Below are 22,437 nucleotides of genomic sequence, written 5' to 3'. Positions count from 1 at the left end.
TGGCTATTCGCTTACATTGACAATAATCATCGATGGTTTCTGCGCAATTTTTTGGGCAGAAATGGTCACTGTAATTTTATTATTCTCTTGGAAACAAATTAACTATAACCAGGTGCATGTCCTTCGCCTCCCTGCCTGGACGGAATGGCAACAGGTCCTAAAACACTGTCACTTGGCTGTCATACCGCCTTTAGGAAGGTCAACGGTCTTCCCCCACTGGCCGACTTTCTGGCGGCATTCGGTCCTTGCTCGCGTGCGCTCTTGGTGCGCGCGCGCAAGACCAGGCCTTAGGAGACCACATCCAGGCGTCGGAATGTGCGTACGCGTTCCTCTCTGCCGGATTCGGCCCCTTTGTTCGCCGCTGGCCGATGGTTGCTTCGACTCGTCGGGGTACCGGCCTCGGCGAGCGCGCGCACTCTTCCGTCGTCTCGATGTCCTGAGGCAGCGCCTTCCAATCGTGCCCCCCGTCTATTCCTCTGTTCGTTTCTCTTTCTATTTTTCACTGCTGTGGGAGGTTCGCGATGGCAGGCGCTGGCCGTATGATAGGCGGCCGCTGTATTGACTGGGTTTTTTGTTTTTTGTGTTCTCTGTCATGGTGCGTCGTTAGGTAGCGGTCACTGGCAATCATGTGGCCATGCCGTATAGCAATTAGATCCCGATTCCATCGTATTGTTAAACTTGTGTTGTAATAAATGACAGCATGACAATAATAAATGTCACGCTATCCTCCCGGGAAAGCTTCACCAAGGGTCTTCTTTGCTGCGTGCGCGCGCTCTCCTTCCCCAAACTGGTCCCGGCTGGTCGCGCGCACGCAACGGTGCGTCGGCACACGAAGCGGCCGTTGCAAGCGCGGACGCGGCGCCCTGTATGCACTCAGGCTCGTAGTGCTCGAACCCACGGCGGTCGTTCGGCTGCGCGCGATCCTAGAGCGTGCGCACCGACAGCGGTGTATGAGTGACCACAAGTGCCACGCCGCAGCCTGGCGAATGCGCATGTTCAGACAGGCGGACCCGGGCACTCAGTATTTGGTTCCCTCCGCCAGATATTGCGGACGATTTAAACCGGCGCTGCTATAGCTCGATAGCGGACGCCACTTCGAATGTTAATGCCAGAAAATTTCATACGAATTATAGCTTGCCTTGGTTTGTGGTCCTACCTGGCCCTAGCGGGAGCGCCTTCTCCGCGAGGCCCAGCAATATATGAAGCGCTGCGCTTCATAGAGAACCCAAGCGCGAGCATCGCAGCATTGAGTAACCGTAATCGTGTGTGCCAGGTTTTCGTATGCAACAACACCATCCTTCCCCTCAGCGTGCACATCGAGCGAGTTTTCATTATCGCTGTCTGGTGTTTTCACAAAAAAAGAACTAGGAAAATTTTACCAACAAAAATTTTGAAAGGCTTTTTTTCCAGAATTCGTTCCAAATAACTTTTAAAAGTGGATTCGCCTTGCGAACTATCCTGCTACAATTCGTAAAATGAAATATGTGCCGTATAGTAGTCAATTAAAAAGTTAATTAGCGTAATTACGCTAATTATTCAATGAAACCTTTTGATTTCTTGAAGCAGTAACGGCCTCCTCACCGACTAATTTGACTCAAGGGTTAGAATTGTGCTATCTGCTACAGGAAACTTTTAAAGATGTCGTGCAGCTAGAAAAAAAAAAAAGCACCTGGTATAGTCACTGTGTTTGTGCAGTGTTAATAAAGGTTGGGAGGAAAATAACGCAAAAATATTCGATTACTTTTTAGCAATTGCTCAATAACTTTCATGTAATTCATTACAGTCGTGTAAAAATGTAACTAATTACAGTGAGCAATAAACTTGCTGACTGTAATCAGTAACATTTTTAATGAAGTGATTGTAATTGTAATCGGTTACATTTTTTTCTAAACGTGTGCAAGTCTGGTAGTTTCATAAATTTTGTGCCGAGTAGCCAGTGTTCATATCTGTAGGTCTAACCTGTCCCGTCTTTCATTGAAGAATTTAGTCTATCTCCAGCTACATAGAAACGGTAGAACAAAATGATTAGAGTAGTAAGAGAGAAATGCGCTACAGCAATTACCGTGGTAGTTAAAAAGCAGTAAAATCGTGTTCGGTAACATAAGCTCAAGTGACGGACCCCAGTGTACTCTATAAACTTCCGAAAACCAAGATATTTCCAAGTTGCGAAATGTCAATTACGTCCCATTGTGACTCGATCATCTTTAAATTTTCTTCTCTTGCCTGAAATCACTCATATGTGGTTATTAGGACTATAACCAAGTCGTTCATAAGGTACAGTGCTTAAACAAGTCGTAAAATTATAATGGCATATAAATTAAGGCTTCACTGCGGCCCCCAGAACCTAAGGTAAGCTGCCAGAAATTACTCCAAGTTGAAGTGATGAAAAAAATATCGTATCGCAACGCTGTAATTACGGAGCGAAATGACATGGAATGTCTAAAAGAACTGGCATAAAAGCTTTTCAAGCAGACGGAAGTAACGTTTTACCTTTCGCAAAACCATATCAGCTTGAACAACCACATTGCGTGGTCTATGAGGGGCGTCCTTTTTTTAAAGCAATAGCTTTCTTTGGCTCATCCCCCAACTTTGCGGTTTGCCAGTTTCTGGGCGTTCGTGCTCAATTTGGTGCATTAGATGTCACTAGTTGTTTCTATAAATAAATAGAACAAATAAATAAATAATAGTGTCCGCTGGTGGGTTTCGAACCCTGGACCCCCAGGGCCAGAAGTTTGATGCTCTAGCCATTAGACAACGCACACACGCTTGGTAAAGAGGGCAAAAAATTCACGAGGAAACTCTAGAGTTGTCTAAGTATGCGGGAGCACCGTGCCACTTGCTCATCTCTACGCAGTCCGGTGTCATTATTAATCTTTAAAACTTGATCCGACCAGTATAAACACTTATCAACTCTTATTGGTTGTTATTTACCTTATCGAACCGCTAGTGTCGCCACGCGCGGACGCGTAATCATGCGGATATTTTCATATTTGACGCATTTTCTTTATGACGCGGAAAAAATTATTACGCGAGCCATATGGCACACTGACAACAACTGAGTCGGGTGTTTTAAAACACTGTTACTTATATATCAAAATTGTCACCCGCAATTCAATAATTTAAAAATTCGTTAACTAATCTCATCCAATAATAGATAGTACAATTATGAAAAAAAAGATCCTCCCGGTGCGGTACGTCACTGCTGACAGAATACCATTAGTTGCGTCTTCCTACATTATATATTTTATTTTTAAGAGCTTGGCTAACGTTAGCTGGGGACACCTGTATATGATTCGTGATCCCGCTTATAGAGGCGTTTGCAGACAGCCCGAAAAAAGCGGCATTCTTCTCTCCACTTATTAGGCACAGGATTTTTATATTTTTGGTGCGCGCGATCTTTATAATTTAGGGCAGGTAAAGTTCAGATGAGAGCCAGTAGGGATACTTAGACCGTTTAGGTCTGTACTGGGCAATATATTTGCGCATACTGCTCAAAACAAGCTCCTAAACAGACCTACTTGGTCAGAAAATTGGTTTTGTGTGTGAGCAATGACCAATCTGTGGTTGACAAGAAATCATATAAACCAACCTAATCACCATGCTTGAAAGCAAAGTGAGATTATTCATTATTGTAAGTGGAGGAGCTGTGCCTCAGGGCTGACGCAGGGGCAGTTATCTTATGTGATGGGTGAAACTTGTCGGGACGCACAAGGGGAGGTGTCAGAACGGGAGACATCTACAACTTGAGCATTCGAGAGGCACAGGTCTACGACACTGGCACAGGAATTGGCGATCAAGTTACGTTGCTGAAGCGAACAAAAGGACCGAAGTCCAACAACGGGGTGCATTTGTTCTCTACATGTAATGATTGTAATGAGAATATCTAAGCGTGCACGTTCCAATTGATTCCAGGTGTATTAAAATCACCAAGAAGGATTACTCTGTGCATGCTATGGGAAGATAAGACACTTTCAATAGAAGGAATGACCTCATCAAACAAGATAGGGGAAATATTCGGCGGTACATAGAAATTTCCGATTAACAATTCTTCACGGCGCGCTAGGCTGACTTCAAGCCAAATCGTCTCCTGTACACATTCTATGTCGTTGCGCCGAACACTTCTTAGTGAACTGTGAACAGCAATCAGTACACCACCACCTTTTTGTTTAGATCCACTGAAGTCGCGGTCACTGCGGAAGACGCTCTAATGTGGTAGAAAAAATCAGAAGAGAAAATTTCATTGCAGAGCCAAGTTTCGGAAATAACAAAAATTGGAAAAGAAGTCGAACTGACATTGGAGAAAAATTCACGTGCTTTGATGCGAAGTCCACGAGAAGATGTCCAAATTACACACCACTTTGATCTTTGAGGGTTATCTCGGAAGCATGAAGCATGCCGTCCTGTAGCACCCACGGAACGACTTAAGCAGGCATCCTATTGGCCACATTGACGGGTCGTTCAGGCGTTTAAATGCTTCATCATCGACGGCTACATGAAAAGAAGAATACGACTGATATTTTGTTCTTTGTCGCCGGCAGGAGAGCGGATTCAAGGCCTTTAAGTGCTTCGTCAGGTCGGAAGAGTTTGTTTCTATGCTCAAGTTAGGTACAAAAATAGCCTTTGGTCGTTACTGCCGTTGAGCTGTCGATAATGCAGAAGCCTTCAGGGCTCCAACCGAGGCAGCACTCTTGCTTTTTTTTTTTTTTTTTTTAGTCTCGGGGGCTTTTCCAGTGGAGGAAGAGAAAGCAGATGGAGAAACTTCAGCCCGTTCTTCAACTGTGCGTTGGAGTGCATCAAATCTCGTTGAGGCAGAAGTAGAAGAAGTAGAAGACCTTCCGGGGTCGACAAGTGTCTTCCCAGGCATGGCAGTTGAACGTCGCGTCAGCTCGTCGCGCACGCAATGATCCGCTCGATGGGAGGCGACGACTTGGGTCTGTTGCTCCACGCCACGGGAAGGGTCCTTGCGAAGGCATTCGTTCTCCTCCCGCAGTTGGTGAAATTTATTCGCTCAGAAACGAGATAACCTCTAGAACGTCGAGGAGGAGGCGGCGGAGACCAGCCATGTCGCCGCCGAGTTCACCCAGTTGGGCACAAGAGGAGAAGGGAGAACTGATTTGGGAACTGGAAAGCTGCGGGTAACACGCCGCCGGGTCGTCATTAGGCTTAACACCCTGCAGCGTTAAGACACACAGAACGCAGCAGGGTCACAACGCACTTCGAATTCTCCAGTTCGTCGTCCGGACAGGTTACACTTCGCATGTACGTGTTTTTCACACTTTTCACAACGAAAGCACAGCCGTTTTCCGAAAAAAGGGCACGAGCAGAGCAAGCATGTGTGCTGCTTACTACTGGGTGCCTTGCTGCGTGATTAATAATAATAATAATAATAATAATAATAATAATAATAATAATAATAATAATAATAATAATAATAATAATAATAATAGGTAATAATAGTAATAGGTAATAATAGTAATAATATTAGGAATAAAACGGTTCTTTATTTGAGCATCATAAGAGAACACCCTTGAGCAAAAGTGTACGAATCACATGCTCGACGAAAAAACAGAATTTATGCTTAATTCAGACGTACAGAGTTTACGCGTGCATTCGAAAGTTCGCAATGCCAAGTTTAGACGTCCTCAGTTTAGACTGGAGTCCGCAGTCATAAGCGCAGATGAAAATGAGGATTTATCGTGGTATTCCTGGTCCGTATACTTTTCATCAGGGCAGTACATGTCTTATTCCGGTTCCTAGTACGACGTGGTCACTCTCAGGCGCGTGCGCCTCAAGGTATCTGTGTAACAGTGTAGTCCCACGGTAAACACCCAGGGCTGTGGCTATAAGGACCCACATGTGGCGTGCTCGGCGACTTACGCGATTCCGGCAAGTCATATATCATTTGAAGATTGTGTCAATAATTATTCCTCTTATGGAAAAGATAAGAGCATGTTTTCAGCATTTAAAACACGAGTAAGTGTTTAAAAAACTAGGAATTGTTTTACTGTCAAATAGAAGTTCATATGACCTGAAAACCATAACAAAAGTCCGCTGCCCACGAAGAAAGTTTTCCGGTAACCACCACAGAAGCCTCAAAACTTAGCCGAAAAACCCCGATATTGTTATCGTTGGCTTCTGGGAAGCGATGCCAATGCAAGGTAAGTACATCATCAAACTACATGGCATCGTTCTCGAGCCAAGTGAACATCCTTATCGAAGTAGGTAACACAGAACTTGTGAAAATCTCGATTTTAAAAGCATTTTATATGTAGCAATGCGTAGCTTAGCTCAATACTTGCTTAACCAGCACCAATTAAATTTTTGCGCCGTTATAAATTACTTGCTTAATTTCATTTTACGCTCCAACGTCACACTACGTTTACAGCGTATACTCACTGGAATTTGCCTTCTGGGAATTCGTGGTTGGCGGCTCCAGAGGCGTTAGTACGCGCTCTGCGTTTCACGGGAATTGTGCATTGCAGGTGGCATGCGTGTGACACGGAGCACCGCACATATGATCTCACCTCAATTTCGCCCCCGAGCGGCGCCTTCGAATATAAGAGCGCACAGGCTTTCTTTGAATTTTCAGCTGTTCTCGCGGCGTACGTCGGTGTAAAACTTTGCAAACACCATTGTGGTTGCGTGATCTACGCACCGTGATTTTTCTTTTACAGTGCCCTCACTTGGTGAAGATCCCTTTGGGCTATGTTCAAGAACATAAATTAACAACTTTCCCGATAATATGCTCAACGATGAGAATAAATTTACGGACCGCAAATTTCCTGCGCAAAACTAGCTGAAGACGCGCCGCGGTAGCTCAGTGGCTGATGGCGTTGCGCTGCTGAGCTCGAGGTCACGGGTTCGGTCCCGGCCGCGTTTCGGTGGAGGCGAAATGCGAAAACGCTTGTGTACTATATTATATTTAGGTGCACTTTAAATAACATGGCCAAAATTAATACGGAGTTCGCCACTAAGGCATGCCTCGTAATCAGATGGGGAACTTGGCGCGTAAAACCCCAGAATTTTATTTTCTTTAACTAGCTGAAATCCTCTCCTCCTCCTCCCCTTTAAGTATCCGTCGCACGGGCGAACGAGAATGTTCGGCAAGCTGGTATTGTTCGTTTAATGTAGCCAACACCTAGAGGATAAATGTAGTGAAGGAGCTCGCTATGCTATGGAACCCTTGCCTGCATTTCTGCTGAATCCGTTCTCTCGCCATATTCAAGCCAGTTCTACGCCTACTCCTTTCCTACGCGCAACAAGACCTCAGAAACTCTGCAGTATTCAAGCTCTAATTCGAGGTATTGTCGAGCTCGCGGCCTTTACCGCCAATTGTGTCCTCAATTTATTGCCGTGTCCGTACGCAAATATGGTTCACAATATCCTCCCGATCAACAAAACGACAGAAGGTGCGTAGTACGAGCGACCTGCCACAGCCCGTTTTCGTTCTGTCGTCACGGATGAGCTAGGCAACGCATCCGCCTTGAAAAACGAGTCTCGTGCCTTGAACCGACCAACTGGCAGTGTGGCGAATGAAAATAAAATCAAGCTTTAGGGCCAAGTGCATGCCCAGATTATTGCACATGCGCTCAGTCTCACTCCATTAACCCCGCTGGCACTTTCGGAGCAGCTGCTAAGCTCGTTTCTGCGGCTCATCAGGCTACGGTGGCTTTTAGATTTTGTTTTTTTTTTTCATTTCATTCAGACGCGAAAGGCGCGTGTTTACCCAGTTTCAATTAATCTGAATTAACTTTAACTGCCTCAGCCTCACGCGGAACTGAGTGCCCAAGTGTCCTCAAGGACTGTAACGCGGTTTTTTACGTGTAATCTCCTGCTAAAGTGTAATAACGTAGAAACATTCCTGATAAAATTTTGTAAGTTAAAACAATTTCTCCCATCTGGAAGGTTTCTTGTGTCTTGGTGGCAGCAGGAACCAATGGTTGTGAACTTTCCCCTCGAGCGAAACAAATACCTTCTTGGCCCTCTTAAAGAAAATGGGACAACAGGGTATACCTACCATTATCTTGAAAGTGGCCTGAATTAGTTCTAGTACTAAAGCCTGACAAAGATCGGTCACATCTCACCTCCCGTCGACATGTCTCCCTAACTTCTAGCAAAGGTAATACAAAAGTTCACCTGAGCGAGGATAACATAGTGGCTTGAACAGCGCACGGCTTTTCCATCGTTCATGGCTGGCTTCCTCCAGCGGCTCATTGCTAGCCAATATCAGCGCCCTAACCACATATAAAACCAGCATGCCTTTGTATTTACTACTTTGGTCTATCTTGACGCATCCAAGGCATACGAACGTGTGCTCCAGGGTTTCTTCATTCTTTGCCTACTGGACATTGGAGTGACAGGCCCCCTTCTGCGCTTTCTACACGCATTCCTAAGCGACATGACAAGGCAAGTGCAAATAGGGACGACATTCAATTGCACAAAAAGCGTTTCGCGTGGCGTGCCACAAGGAAGTGTCCTGCTCCCATTATTATTTAATGTCGCCATCAATGGTCTACCCGAAGCGGTGAATACAGTGTCTAAGTCTGTCTACGTGTCGATATACGCCGAAAATATTTGCATCTCGTTCCGCGGTAGCCGACAGAAACATCTAGCAATAATAACTCGAGGGCCGTCTTGGCAATACAGGCTTACCTTGAAACAGTTGGCTCGGAGTATCAGTGGACAAAGCGCGTATTACTTTTTTTTCTTGAACTGAGCTAAAGTACAGCGAATTTGACACTCATCCTTGAAAACTCACCAATCAAGCCGGCGAGACAAGTGCGTTTTCTTGGTATTACACTCGACTACACAAATTGCAATGAAGACGCGGCGCGGATGCCATCGTTTTGTCACATGTCACGTCGCAGTAAACACAGTAAACACCGCAATCACCCCATAGGGTTCTAACTTTTTGAAGCGCGGCAGAATGACCGGTCATAGAAGGCACATGAGACCATACACAGCGCCAGCTTTCAACAGATGTTAGAACCACTTATGCGTAGTCGGCATATGTGTTGATGAAGTGTGCGTATTCAGTGTATGCATGCATTAGGTGCTTATGTGCGGTCGGCGGCAGGTGGCGTCGATAATGCCACAACAGTAACGCTATGCTGAAATACTCTACCACATTCAAGTCTTCACCGATGGTTCTTAGAAGCGCAACGCCATAGCCACTTTGCCACCACGGCGGGTGTTAATTTTTTTTTCATTTCTGGAAACGGTTATGAGCTCCTCATAACCGAGAAACACCAGCTTTAAGTCTTCCATTGGCACCAATCGCATGGCTCTTTTGTTTAAAAGAGTTAATTACGCTACTTTGCATAATTATTTGTTTAATTACTACATCGTATCATTTTCAAATGTGTGCCTTAGTGGTAGAGGTAATCCGTAGAAAATAATTTAATTATTTCAGTTCCCCTAATGTACTCCGTATTCTGGGCCTCACTTTCCAGAAGGACGGTGCTGGTCTCGCCACCAAGCGACAGTTACCCAAGTCGCGCACTTGGTGCGAAGAGTAACTAACAAAAAGCACGGCCTGAAAAAGCAGGACACAATCAGATTAATACAAGCCCTGATAATCAGCAGAGTCACTTACGGCACCCCGTACCTGGGTCTCAAGAACAGCGAGAGAGACAAATTGAACACTCTAATACGAAAGACCTACAAGCTGGCACTGGGGCTTCCACCGACAACATCGACGGAGAAGCTACTCAGCCTGGGCATTCACAATACTTGGGAGGAACTAGCAGAGGCCCACAAGACGAGCCAGATAGAGCGACTCAAGCTCACCAGCACGGGCAGGGACACCCTAATAAGACTGGGCTACACAGTCGAATATGAGTCCAGAAAACACTGGGTTCCTCTACCCCTGAGGGAGAAGATCACGGTGGCCAGCATCTCGAGAAGCATGCACCCTGAATACAACAGAGAAAGGAGGCGAGCGAGAGTGGAAGCTCTACGTAAGGCCTACGAAGGACCAAAACAAGGAGAAGTCAGATACACCGACGCGGCAAAGTACAAGAACAGAGCGGCCCACGCTATCAGGGTGATCAACGGCCAAGGACAAGAGGTAGCAGCGGCCTCGGTAAGCAGTCTAGACATCGACTGTGCGGAAGAAACGGCGATAGCCCTGGCAGCCACTACGGGCAAGCGAGAGGAAGATCACATCACAGTCATCACGGACTCACAAACAGCATGCAGAAATTACCAAAAGGGCCGCATTTCCAAACACGCCCTGAGAATCCTCAAAAAACTAGACAATTTTCAAGAACTGTACATTGTCTGGGCCCCGGGACACGAGTCCCTGGCGGGTAATGTAGCGGCTAACGCTGCTGCACGAGATCACATTCTCCGGGCTATCCCACCGGGTTCACGAGCACCGGCAGACCAACATGATAGCGTCCCGAAAAGATACGCCGATATCCTGACTCATTACAGACTGGGCAGGAGGATCTGATCTACCCACCCCCGCACCCCAAGCTAACAAGAGAAGAGGCAGTGATCTTCCGCAAACTACAGACCGGCACATTCCCGCACGGCACCCTGCTACACGCCATGTATCCTACGAGCTATACTCACAAATGCGCCTTCTGCTCTACGCCCAATACCCTCTACCACATGGTATGGGAATGTCAACAAAACCCATCGACAACACCCATCACCGGACCAACCGTCGAGCAGTGGGAGGCCCAGCTGACAAGCCCGAGCCCTGAAGACCAGCATCGCCTGGTGAGCAGGGCCAAGCTATCGGCTCAGGCCCACGGCATCCTGGACTAGAGACGCCGCCCACCTCGGACGATTTTAGCGTCTGCTCATTTTTAAAATAAAGTTTATTCCTCCTCCTCCTCCTCCCCTAATGTAGGGAATTTAGAAGGCATTGGGTGAGCAACCGATATGAGTGCAGGCAGGCACTCCAGCGGGTGTAGCTTGGATTTTTGCAAGTCATCTGCTTGCAGCAGCCGTTGCGCCGCCTAAAGCAGCTACGCGGTTTAGGATTACACCTGGACTTCCAATGGCTTCTCCCGGACATCGGGGTTCCCAGAAAAGAAGCTACTGACAGTCTCCCAAGTCAACCATTGACGTACAGGCGAAATTACCAGCAGATACTCAGTATCTCTTGAAAACAGTTATCGATTGTTAGCCGCTTTCGCTCTTTGTTGTCTCTACCGTACCATCCGTGTCGGAACAACGTACTTAGCGGATCAGAAGCCTCCCCACTGCACCATATTCACACGCTGTCACCGCGCACTACAGTGTGCCGACACAAGATAGAAGTGCCTACACCACCACTGTGTTCGTTCTGTCACGTGAATAATGGTGACGAGAAGCATTAATTTTCAGACTGCCCAGAGTTTATTGAACAGCTAAATGCTCTCTTTGGTGATTTGAAACGTACAGTGGGCCATATAGGCCATAGCCTTGACACGGGGGCCCTAGATTTTCAGGATAGAGGTGTTTCGTCACCAATAGAAGTTTCTTAGTGACAGCTTTTCTGAGTGGCAACATTGTTCAGTGAGTGTTGACGTTTAGCTGTTCTTGATAATGTCACCAATTTATTGATGTAGTAAGATTTCTCAATGGGAGCTAGGTAGACTTGGTGGAGCAGAAGAATTCTTCCCTTGCTTCGTCTAAACGCCTTTTTTATCACTCTTTGCACCGTTAGCTCTACGTGACATGCTCAGTCCTCATTTAACTCGGTGGCTGTTTAAACTCACATATGTTGAACGGGGACACCCGGAAAGAGAAACACCAGCGTGTCATTGCAAGAGTAGATTCACATGTAAGTGACACGATCTTTCTCCGAAATATCTGCAAAATATCTCAATGTCTGCGTTGTGCACGCTACATAGCCCCCGCACAAACTGCAGCAAAGTGCGTAATATTCGCCATTGCTCAGTAGATAGCGCGTCTGGCTCACAACCGTAAAATTCTGCAGTGGCACGAATTTGTTACTTAAGGGAAGCAATGGACAAAGTTTTGTTCTTCACCGCATGTTGACGGTGACGCTGAGAGTGAGGAGACGGCGAGTATGAGGAAATCGCAAGAGACCACAGCGCATGCCGCGATGTAATAGTACGGATGGAAGGAAGGTTGAGCGGATAAAGCGAACAAGGTTTCTTGCTTTCAAATGTTCTTGTATTTAAAGGAGTAGCGTTTGTGTGCAACCATTAATCGAAACTGCATCAGGATTAAAATAAATGACCTTCAGACAAACTACTTCGCTATCATTCGCTCAAAATGGCAAACTTAAATTTCTTTAGTGCCTGCGCCTCGGCTGTTCCTTTACAGTAAGAGCGTGTTAAAGAATAATCAACCTAGAGACAATCTATAAGAACGTGCCTTTCAACCAAAACCACCGGGTACTTCTTTTTTCTATTATTACTTTTTTTCTTTATAGTTCTCTGAATCAAACGTATAGAAACGTGAATACCGCGAACACCTCTTGCTAACGTTTCGAGTATCATAAATAAATAATTCGTTCATTGAAAAAAGCAACACGAAAAAAAGGACAGGCGCTGCGTTGCCCTTACTTGCACCGTTCTGTGAGGCCCAAACAATTTTGGATTTCTTCTTAAAAATTATATTGTCGGGTTTAACGCACCGAAACTGTACATTGGATTATTAGGGACGCCGTAGCAGAGGACAACGAATTAATTTTGACCTCCTTGGGTCGCACGGTGCTTGCGTTTCGACCCCCTCGGATAGCAGCCACCGCTGCCGGGAACCGAACCCGTCACCCCGTTCTCAGCAATGCGAAGCCATAGCCACTGAACCACCGTGGCGAGCTTTGTTTTCCTTCATGAACAACGACGCTGTTGGTAGTGAACTATACTTCCGTTCTAATTGAATGAATGAATGATAACTTTATTTATAATCCGGCGAGTTATTCGGGGATTTGGCCGAATACCCCTGCCTAGGTGTCGGCCAGGAGCCCTTGAGCTCCTGAGTTCCGTTCTAGATTTTTTTTTTTTTTTTTTTTTTTTTTGCGCTGAGAGAGTGCTGTGCAGCAACATTCATGACTTAGTTTTCCCGCGGGTTGGAGGTCAAACTACCTAAGTTGTCTTCAGAAAAATGCTAGTTGTTGTGGGCTCGGTACGTGAGAAGGTAGGCTTGTCATTGACGCTAAGCTAGGAAGCCAGCCAGACTTTCAGAACCATGCTAAATCGCCGCCGCGGGTACAAGCCCGAGCCACTTACGGTTCATAGCAAGCGTCACCGAGGTAGAGACGGGTGCGGTGAGGTTCGAGTTCGCTGCCTCGCAGGTGAACACGGCGCCCAGGTGCTCGCGGCGGAGGGTGCGCACGTGCAGTGTCACCTTGCGGCCGTCCTGCTCCTTCTGGTGGTAGACGCGGTGTAGGTGCACCGAGCCCTGGTGCCACGTCACCCGGGGTTCCGGCTTGCCTGGTAGCAAGGTGAGAAAAAGAACGCCTTCACCATGGAAAAGATATAACAAATTTAAAATAAAACATCACGTATTCTGAGAAGGTGTACAGGCGCGTGCACCCTCACGAGGTGTTATTGCGCGTAACGAGATCTGTGGAACAGGCTCTTCGCACTGGTCACGTGCAGGACGCCGTGGAGAGCGTGGTGCCAGGTATTGGCACAACGCCATTTAAGCGACGGCAGTAGAGAAACGGAGAAAAAAAAAGAAAAGTAGGCAGCTTGAACAAACTAGCTTCTAAGTTCGCTATTCCACGTTGATTCAAAAAAAAAAAAAAAGAAACTGATGTACGAACGAAGAGAGAGAGAAGGGAGCGAGACTTGATAGACAAATATGTGCGCAATGATTGTACGGCGCACTCATATGCGCATGTACGGCCATTCGCAGCCAAGCTTCCTAGAAACACGGTAATCGGAACACAAGAAGCGAAGACAATCTGCATCGACGTGCGCCCTCGCAAGTGCATGTGCGACTTCTGCGACGTGCCACTCAATTCTACTCTGCTTACCGATATCAGCGAGTAATTCATTTTGTTCCTGGATCAAAGTGGTGATTTGGGCGAGTTGGTTGTGCATTGCGAAATGGTTTTTGCACTAGAATGAGCAAAGAAAGTTTTTCTTTTTTTTCTTCCAGCCATAAGCTTGAGTGACCTATTTCATTTTACATCATCTCGCCTTGCGTCATTGACTCGGATTGCTATATATGAGTCGCTGTGATTGCCGGGATGAGCCTCTCGGCTTGGCAGATGACAAGAACAGCAGAATGTAAAACCAAATGAACCGTTATAATACGGCCCCTGGGGCAGTATTAGTATGTAACACTTCTTTTCATTGTCCATTCTGCTTGCCCTTCGTCATTGTCTGGCAGAATACCACGCCTACGTAAACGCCGACATTGGCCGCTCATGCATGGCAATGAAGGACAAGAAAAGAATAGAATCGGTAGAAAAAGAATCCTTACATAATACGGCAGCTGCTTTTTGCTTTCCGATAACCTCTGTGAGCATCTGCATATCCTCTGTTGCTAAGCGCGTTCTTGACGGGTGTGCTCCGGAGTCCATTTGTGCCATCTGCCGGAGCCAGCTGGTCCCGCGATAGAGCACTTTGCTCCTTACCCGCTCGGGGAGTGTCGCAGCTCTGTACAGCGTCGATTTCGAGCACCAGCGACCTGAATATCTGAAAATGCGCGTTCCCAAGACGAGCAATTCAAGCGACGGCTTGGATCGAAGCTCACGGATGTCACGGATCCGTGAGATCCGTAGAAGCTCAGGGATCTCTGCACACGTGCGCGTGGGGAATCTGTAATTATGGCTGTCGTCACAATCTTTTCAAGGTGCCCTTCTAAAGACCTTGTTTGCCAGATGCAAATGTAAAGGTTTTCAAAACGTACAGCAAGCTCAGACGTGCCAAGTACCATTACTGTAAAAAATCTATCTCCGTCTGCAATAGACACTACAAGTATCTTAAATTGTGCATTCGAGACAAACCGAGTCAGTGCGGAACGCAAATATACAGCAAAAGTCCACTTCCACTAGACTAAAAGAAAGAAAATTGAAACATGCAAATCGCGCCTTCTATTTGCAATTAAACAGAAAGAGTGCCGCGATGATGAACAAGTGGAATTTCCCATCGCTCGTGAAAGAAAAACAGAAGTTCCAGGGCTACGCTTGAGTCGTTCGCACGAGGAAGCACCGCAAGACAACACCGCTTAGACCTGAAGTATAGCCGACTGTTGTAGTAGTTTTTTTTTTTTTTTTCGGGACAGCGACGAGACTTATTGCGGCGTGCTTTGGCGCGTGCGAACTGAGCAACGACACCCGCAGCGACGCGAGTTCGTGATTGTCGAGATGCACAAAGCGTAGAAGGCACGCCTTGCACGAATGCTCTGCGCGAAGAGAACGAGGGATGTCTCCACAGAAGCGTCGGCGCACTCGCTGCTAAAACACGGCGGCTCGAGAAACGCCCGACTGTGCGAGGTGTCTTTCGGATGCGCGGTTCAACTAGCCAAACAAGCCAAGACACGAGTATGCCCTTCGCGGAAAACTATACCTCAACGACAACGGTGCGCTTTCGTCGAGTGCCAAACAACCACTCTGCGTCAACAAGACGTTCTCCTTTCATTTCTTCTTTCTTTCTTTCCCTTCTAAAGCGTGGGTGTTTTGACTACGCGACAACTAGCAAAGCAACGCTTCCAGCTCCCGCGCGCTTGTGTATAGAGTTCCGCTCAGCTCGGCTATGCGCGTTACATAATTGTTGTTGTCGTCGTTGCGGCCTCAGCACATATTTAGAATTTTCTTCTGCTTTCGTCGCAAGAGCAGCGCAGCGGCCGTCAATCTATTCTGTTGCGCGAGGAGAATGTGCTATCTTGATCACACTTAGCGGGAATACGGAAACACGCGACCGCGTATTCATCAGAGCGCGGCCACGCGTTCCCATTGTGTCCGTCAACTGTGATCAAGGTAGTACGCCAGCGGTTCTCAGTGACGGTTAAAGCTATACCTGACTAGAAGGCCACTTTTTCATCGTGCTGGACGTCTTCAGATCACTTAGAAGCTAAACAAATTGCACGCTTCTCATAATGAAGGACGAATGACTTGTCCGCGTCACCTAAAAGTAACTGGGAAATTGAGACTTGTAAGACACAACCCCCCCCCCCCTCAAAAAAAAAAAAGGACATCAAAAACCTTGCTTTCTTTCTTTCTGTTTTTTCTTAATAATTCTTCGAGTGACGGCCGAGAAAACTTGGCCCGTGGATTTTCCTACCTATACTAACTACGAGGCAATATATTATAACGTGTAATTGGAGGTCTAACGTATAATGTGTCGTAACGCGCCTCTTAATCTGCTAGAACATATAATGGCCTGTAGAAGTATATTCCTTCCGCCATAGCCCTGGCTCAGAGGAGACTTACGCTCATGTTCTTGTTAGAGGTGTCGGGGATAGCGCGCTCCTCCTGCATCTAACTATACAGGGTGTTTCAGCGAACACTTTCAAAATTTATTTAAGGTTGCCTGTAGCAGATAGCCCAATTATAATTAATGTGGTCGTCTACTCGAAGAGGCGGACATTACTTGTACAAGAAATTGAAATGCGTAATCGACCAATTTTTTGACCACATGCGTTTCTTCACCATGCACCTAAATCGAAGTGCACGAGCCTTCTTGCATTTCAGCACCATCGAAATGTGGCCGTCGCGGCCGGGATCGAACCCGCGACGTCGAGCTTAGTAGCGCAATGCCATGGCGACTGAGCTACCGCGGCGGGTATGGTTAGTTTTACTCATGGGTGAAACCCTTCATTAATGTGGCCCCATCACAGGCACTGAATCCACAAATCAGATGACTCTTGAACAATGAATACTCCATGAACGCCTGGGCCGCTACTCACAAAAAGCACTCACACTAGAATTGCGTGTAAAGTTCAAGCCAATCATGATGCTTGACATATTGTTAGCGAACGTGCTCGGCCCATGGCAAGGAACAGTTACGAATGGAAAGCTTTATGAATACGGCCTCTGGACTGCATATGCAGCTAAAATGGACAGCTTACGCTCCTATTCCTTTTTTTTTCTCACTCTCTTCGATCCCGATCATTGTGGTTGTTCATAACACCGTGGTCGCCTTCTTAGACAGCAACGCGTCGGTGATGCGCTTAATTCATATTGTGTTCTGTTTTTCCAGAAACTAGATTTATAGATGCAATATACCTTTAATATTACTGCAATAGTACAGTGCATTCTGTATGGACAGTAAGCGGAAACTTAATAGGAAAAGAATATATATATATATATTTGCGAGAGGTATACAGTCAATTGCTAAAGCGCCCAGATTGCATTAAGCTGACTCGCTCCTCAAGACCACACACTCCAAAGGCAGCCGTGGCTATTGTTTCTAACAGTTTCGGAAGCCAGAGCGATAGCCCGCGCTTGCTCGTCGGTTTCCTCATCAGGGCTGCCAGGCGGGCCTTGCAAGTTCTGCGCCCTCCGCTCGTCCGGTGCGACAGCCGTAAGCGTAGCCTTCCGCAGTGGGCGCCAGAGGGAAGGGTCCCGCCGCGGAGCGCGTCGCGGCCGCGGCTGGAGCGAAGCGCGGGGCGGCCGCCCAGCCGAGCGTGAAGCGCGCGTTTCCGAGTGAAGGGGCCCAGACCCGAAAAACGGCGCGCATCCGATGCGGCGCGCGCTAAATCGGTGATGGCGGCAAAGAGTGATCTAGCGGAAATGCTCTTCCGGGACAGCGTGTGCGAGCCGCTGACTCCTCAGAACATTTTTGGCGGGCCAATCAGAACGTCCGATATGAGACGACGAACGCGACGCGATAGTTTTGCTACCATTTTTATCGGTCATCTATCGGGAGCCACGGTTAACTTGCTCGCTTTAATCTCCCGTGACACGGCGGGTAAAGACAACGAGAACTGGAATGGAAACGGACGAAGAGGAAACGGACGCTATGGGATCTAGGCACCATGCAGTATATCGCTGCGCCCCCATGTACAAGTCACGCGCAGCTGAACGTGACAAGAAGGGGCATGTTATGACCATGAAACACTGTAATCACTGCCCCAGCGCGTGCTCATTTATAGCTTCTCGTTTTACCTTTCCAGTTAGGCACACGTGCACGTCAGTGGAAGCGGAAGTCAACAGAGGTGCAAGAGTTTACTGTTATAGCGAAAGTCTGTTTCCCCAAGTTCAAAAGTACGCTTACTACAAGGTTTGCCAAAGGAAAATAAAAGATCTGATTATAGTTATTGTAACCAACATCACCAAAGGGTTCTCTCATGACCACACTTTTAACCTCTTGTGTGTGTGCTTCTTTTTTCTTTAGCTTTTTTTTTTTCAAAACTCTATTCGTCGTCTTTTGGATCATATACATGTTAAGATTTGTTTTTCTTCACAAAATGCGAAGTAACCTGTTTAGCGAGGTGCACTGGTACAGTTTCAGTAACATAACTGTGTTGATCACGTCCGAGGAAAGGAACTGCTACCAGAGTTACAGTTGCTCAGGCAAGTTCTCAAAGCACCGAAGTCAACAAAGATGTCACCTGCATGTCAAACTTGGCGTGCGGCCCATAATTGAGAGGTGCACTTCCTATTAGAGCACCGCACGGGCCGATTTTTGCGGCCCGGGCCCGGCCCGGGCCCGTTTTCACATTGGGCGGCCCGCCCGAGCCGGGCGGGCCGTCTTTTATGGTGAGACCCGGGCCCGGCCCGGGCCCGGAAATAATCTACGTTACCCGCCTGGCCCGGCCCGCCACCCCTTTACCTTAAGCCCGAGCCCGGCCCGAGCCCAACTCAAAACCGGCCCGAACCCGGCCCGAGACCGAAAAATACATGTTTTTCAGAGTTGAGAAGCGCGAGAATAACTCGCAGAAAGCCCGAGCCCGGCCCGGGCCCGCGTCAAAAAACCCGAGCCTGGCCTGGGCCCGGGTCAAAAAGCACACGCCGTGCCCGAGCCCGGCCCGAGCCCGTGAAAAAACGCCTCTACCCGGCCCGGCCCGGGCTTTCGGGTAAGCCCGAGCCCGTGCAGTGCTCTACTTCCTATAAGCAGGCAGCGCACCTCTCAATATTAGGCCGCGCGTCCATCTTGCATGGCAGCTTAAGCTGACTGCCAGGAAGTTCGACTTTTTCGTGGCTGCGTTTTTCTTTTTTTCTTTTTTTTTAACTTTTACCCGTCCAATGCAAAACATAAAGTGGGTGACACGTATGGAGCTCCCTTATGAAGGCGTAAACCTATCGGCTTGTAGTTTATGCAGTTGTTACAACTATAACATCATGCCCATTTAATGTCTTCAGTCTTGCAGCAATGTACAAGGCACTCATCTCGGAAAGCAACTGCCCAGGCATCAGTGATATGCGCTTTAACCTTCGTCATACAGATTGTAGCCTACGTAATTCAGGCGACCGGAAGTTCCCTGCATTGCAGTATTATTGTGCGTTTGAACGTGTTTACCGTATACTGAAATGCTATAGCGTTAAAATGCCGCAAATAGACCAGCTGAGACACATCTGCCAGCTTTATGACATAGTAGTACGCGCCGCGGAGCCGGAGGTAACAGGTTCGATACCGGCCGCTGGGACCTCACTTCGATGAAGCCTAATGGCAAAAACGTTTCTGTACTTGGGTTTAGGTTCACGTTAACCCCCCCCCCCCCCCACCCCACACACACACACAATACAAGGGGCCTCGTAATCTCACCGTGGTTTTGACACGTAATACCACAGAATTTTTTTTTATTATTATTACATTGCGGTTGTTAAGTGTTGGTTGTTAGGTGTTAGAGGGTGTTATGACAACAAGTTGTTAAGTGCGCTGATGGCGTAATTCTACTTGCAACTCTACGCGTCGTTAAAAGATAGCGACCGCATCTGAAACTAACGTGTTGAAGGCGTCTCACCTCCGTTGACGAGACAGTTGAGGATCAGCAGAGTTCCTTCGTTGTAAGGACCCACGGTGCCGTTCAGCGCGTTCATTTTTTCGTCCAAAATTATGGGCTGGCTAGGTGGCACTGCATGGCATAATAAAAAAGTAAAGGAACAGGGGATCAAATAGAACTTAACAGCACGCGGAGGCAACATACTACTAGACACAATAAGTAAAATTGGAGGTCCTCATTTCAATGAAGGCAAATAGACATGAAAGACTTCGAAAACACCAAGACAGAGTAACGAAATTGTTAAGTTGCTACTATCTTGCTGGTAATAGCTGATACGGTAAATGTATAACGTAATTCGGCGCATCAGCTGTAGGGCGCAAAGGAGCCTAGAAAGTGGGTCAATGTTATGAGGATGACCAGCGAACACGTGAGCGCCGCTTCCATATCACTCTCACCTGAGCAAGTGCAGATTCTAGGCTCAAATGCAACGGCAACTGCGCAGTAAATGTGCAAAAAAAAAAAAAACGTGAGCAGTTCCGCAAAGGCTGGACGTCTCGCTTTACGTTAAAGGGGCCCTGAACCACCCTTCGGGCTTGGTGAAATAACGTAGTCAGTGGGTAGCATACGCTGTTGTGAACATCTCCGCCAAGTTCTGCTGTCGTACGCGGTCCGTAGAACTCGCCAGCGGAACGCGAAGTCACCTTTCTCTCAAATGCTCTCGTTTCAAAAGACCCTATGATCCTCGCTCTTTTCTGTGTGCTTTATTTCGTAATGTGCTTTATTTCGTAATAAAGCACACTCCAATACACGGCTGCTATTAGTCGCTGCGGTCGGCTACACCGTGGCCGCCGCGAGGTGCCGCCACGAGTCCAGTGGCTAAGCGCACTGCGGTTCGCTGACGACAACCGCGTTTGGCTTACGTTTAGCGCTTCGTAGGCATCAAAAACGGAATTCCAAAACGAAATTTGAACTGCGCGCCACGGTGGCGTTTCCGAGGCGGAGTGTTGTGGCCCCGCCCCACTCCGCCGTAGCCTTCGCAGTGCATGGCATTGAAGGAGGAAGGGGAGCACAACAGAGGCCATGTTTTAATGCCAATAACTCCGCTTCTGCTGAACGCATTGAAGTACTGTTTCCGGCAAAGTGATTCAGAAATAGCCTATTTTCACTTCAAATGTATTTATCCACTTCGATAAAAAGTGGTTCAGGGTCAGGTTTAAGCGAATCAGCTGGACGTGGCGACGTGATTGCCCTGATCCTTTTCTTTTGTAGGCTAGTTGTTGCGTACCGATCTCGTTTCATTTCTCTTGCCCCTTCCGTACACAAACGATCTTCCCATGGGCGTTGTTTTACGCGCTGTTCTACTTGCCCAACATTACAGATTTCCTGGTACTCTTTATAGCACAGACCACAGGCTCCCAAGCAACGACATCACTCTGCGCGTTCACTTTACACAGTTTTTATCAGTCAAAGCCATTCGGCCATTTTGGGAGAGGTACTAACACCATTAATAACCGTTTCTGTCACGACAACGCTTTCGCCATACGCGAACTACCCACCAACGCCTCGAGGCCGCGTCACTCGCTGCGCCGATGCAAGGCCAGCAATAAAACGATAGGCGTAGCGTGGGAAGCATAGCGCACGCGATCGATAAGTTTGTAGTCCCGCACCCCTACGTCCTCCCGGACCCTCAACATCGGAACAGAGCGATGTTTGGCTCGCGAAGGGACAACATGGTCTCACACCTCTCGATAGATTGCTGCATTAACTACGAGTTCTGTGCGAGGCAACGACACCTCCTCGGACGCGACTGCATCGCTGTGATCATCGTTCGAAGTGTTTAGCTGCGCCACCACTGTCTATGCTATAGAGCATGTTTAGTCAGCATGGGTGTAAACGTTTCATTTGCTATTGCTTGCCACCTTCTTGTCACTTAAGCTGAGAACTGTGTTGTCTGCCACCGAGGTCCATGTCTCCACACAGAATAGATAGGTAGAAAGTAAGGTAATGCAGCTGAAAGAAGGTAGAAAGGCTGAGCGCAGCGCAGACGATTCAGAAGCTGGCGGGACCTATACAGTGTGTCTCAGCGAACACTTTCAAAATTGCCTGTGGCAGATAGCACAATTCCAGTTCTTGAGCTTGTCTACTCAAAGAGGCGAACATCACTTGCACAATAAACTGAAATGCGTAATCGACCAATTACCAAAACTTCTGTAATTAAGTTTTTAAGTAATTACCTTATGGCACATATTGCAATTTACAACTTCTAGCGGGTTACGCCGATGATAATATATCTACGAGATATGCGCCGTCAAACTTGCGGTAAAAATGTACCGTCGTTCCGCTTACTTTCTTAACAAAACGTTGTTTTAGGCATCGAAGCAAAAAAAAATAACTGGAACGCCAACGCATTTCTCCTCAAAGTTCGGCAATTAATAGCTCGAAACTGGTGCCATGCTGAGAATTAGTTGCAAGCGAATCCACCTTGCGGACTCCACGGCTAGAATTTGTAATTGCAATATGTGCCATAAGGCAATTTGCTTAAAAGTAAATTAGTGAGATTTTGTTGATTAGTAGATTATGCATATCAATTTTTTTTCTGCAAGTAATGCCCGCCTCTTTAAGTAGGATAAT

At 47.3% G+C, this 22,437-nt stretch overlaps 1 protein-coding gene across 1 annotated transcript in view; it reads right to left on the bottom strand.

Moving 5' to 3' along the window:
• Window positions 1-22,437, bottom strand: part of LOC119457370 (hemicentin-1-like) — a 268,953-nt gene that overhangs the window by 59,300 nt on the left and 187,216 nt on the right. Inside the window, exons 3-4 of the mRNA XM_049668104.1 lie at window positions 19,828-19,938; window positions 13,197-13,400 (exon numbers count right to left, since the gene is read on the bottom strand). Coding sequence (XP_049524061.1) covers window positions 13,197-13,400; window positions 19,828-19,938 — 315 coding nt within the window. The remainder of the gene's footprint in view (window positions 1-13,196; window positions 13,401-19,827; window positions 19,939-22,437) is intronic.

This window comes from Dermacentor silvarum, chromosome 1 (genome assembly GCF_013339745.2).
Source record: "Dermacentor silvarum isolate Dsil-2018 chromosome 1, BIME_Dsil_1.4, whole genome shotgun sequence".
NCBI classification, from domain to species: domain Eukaryota; kingdom Metazoa; phylum Arthropoda; class Arachnida; order Ixodida; family Ixodidae; genus Dermacentor; species Dermacentor silvarum.
This window is presented reverse-complemented; position numbering and strand designations above follow the sequence as displayed.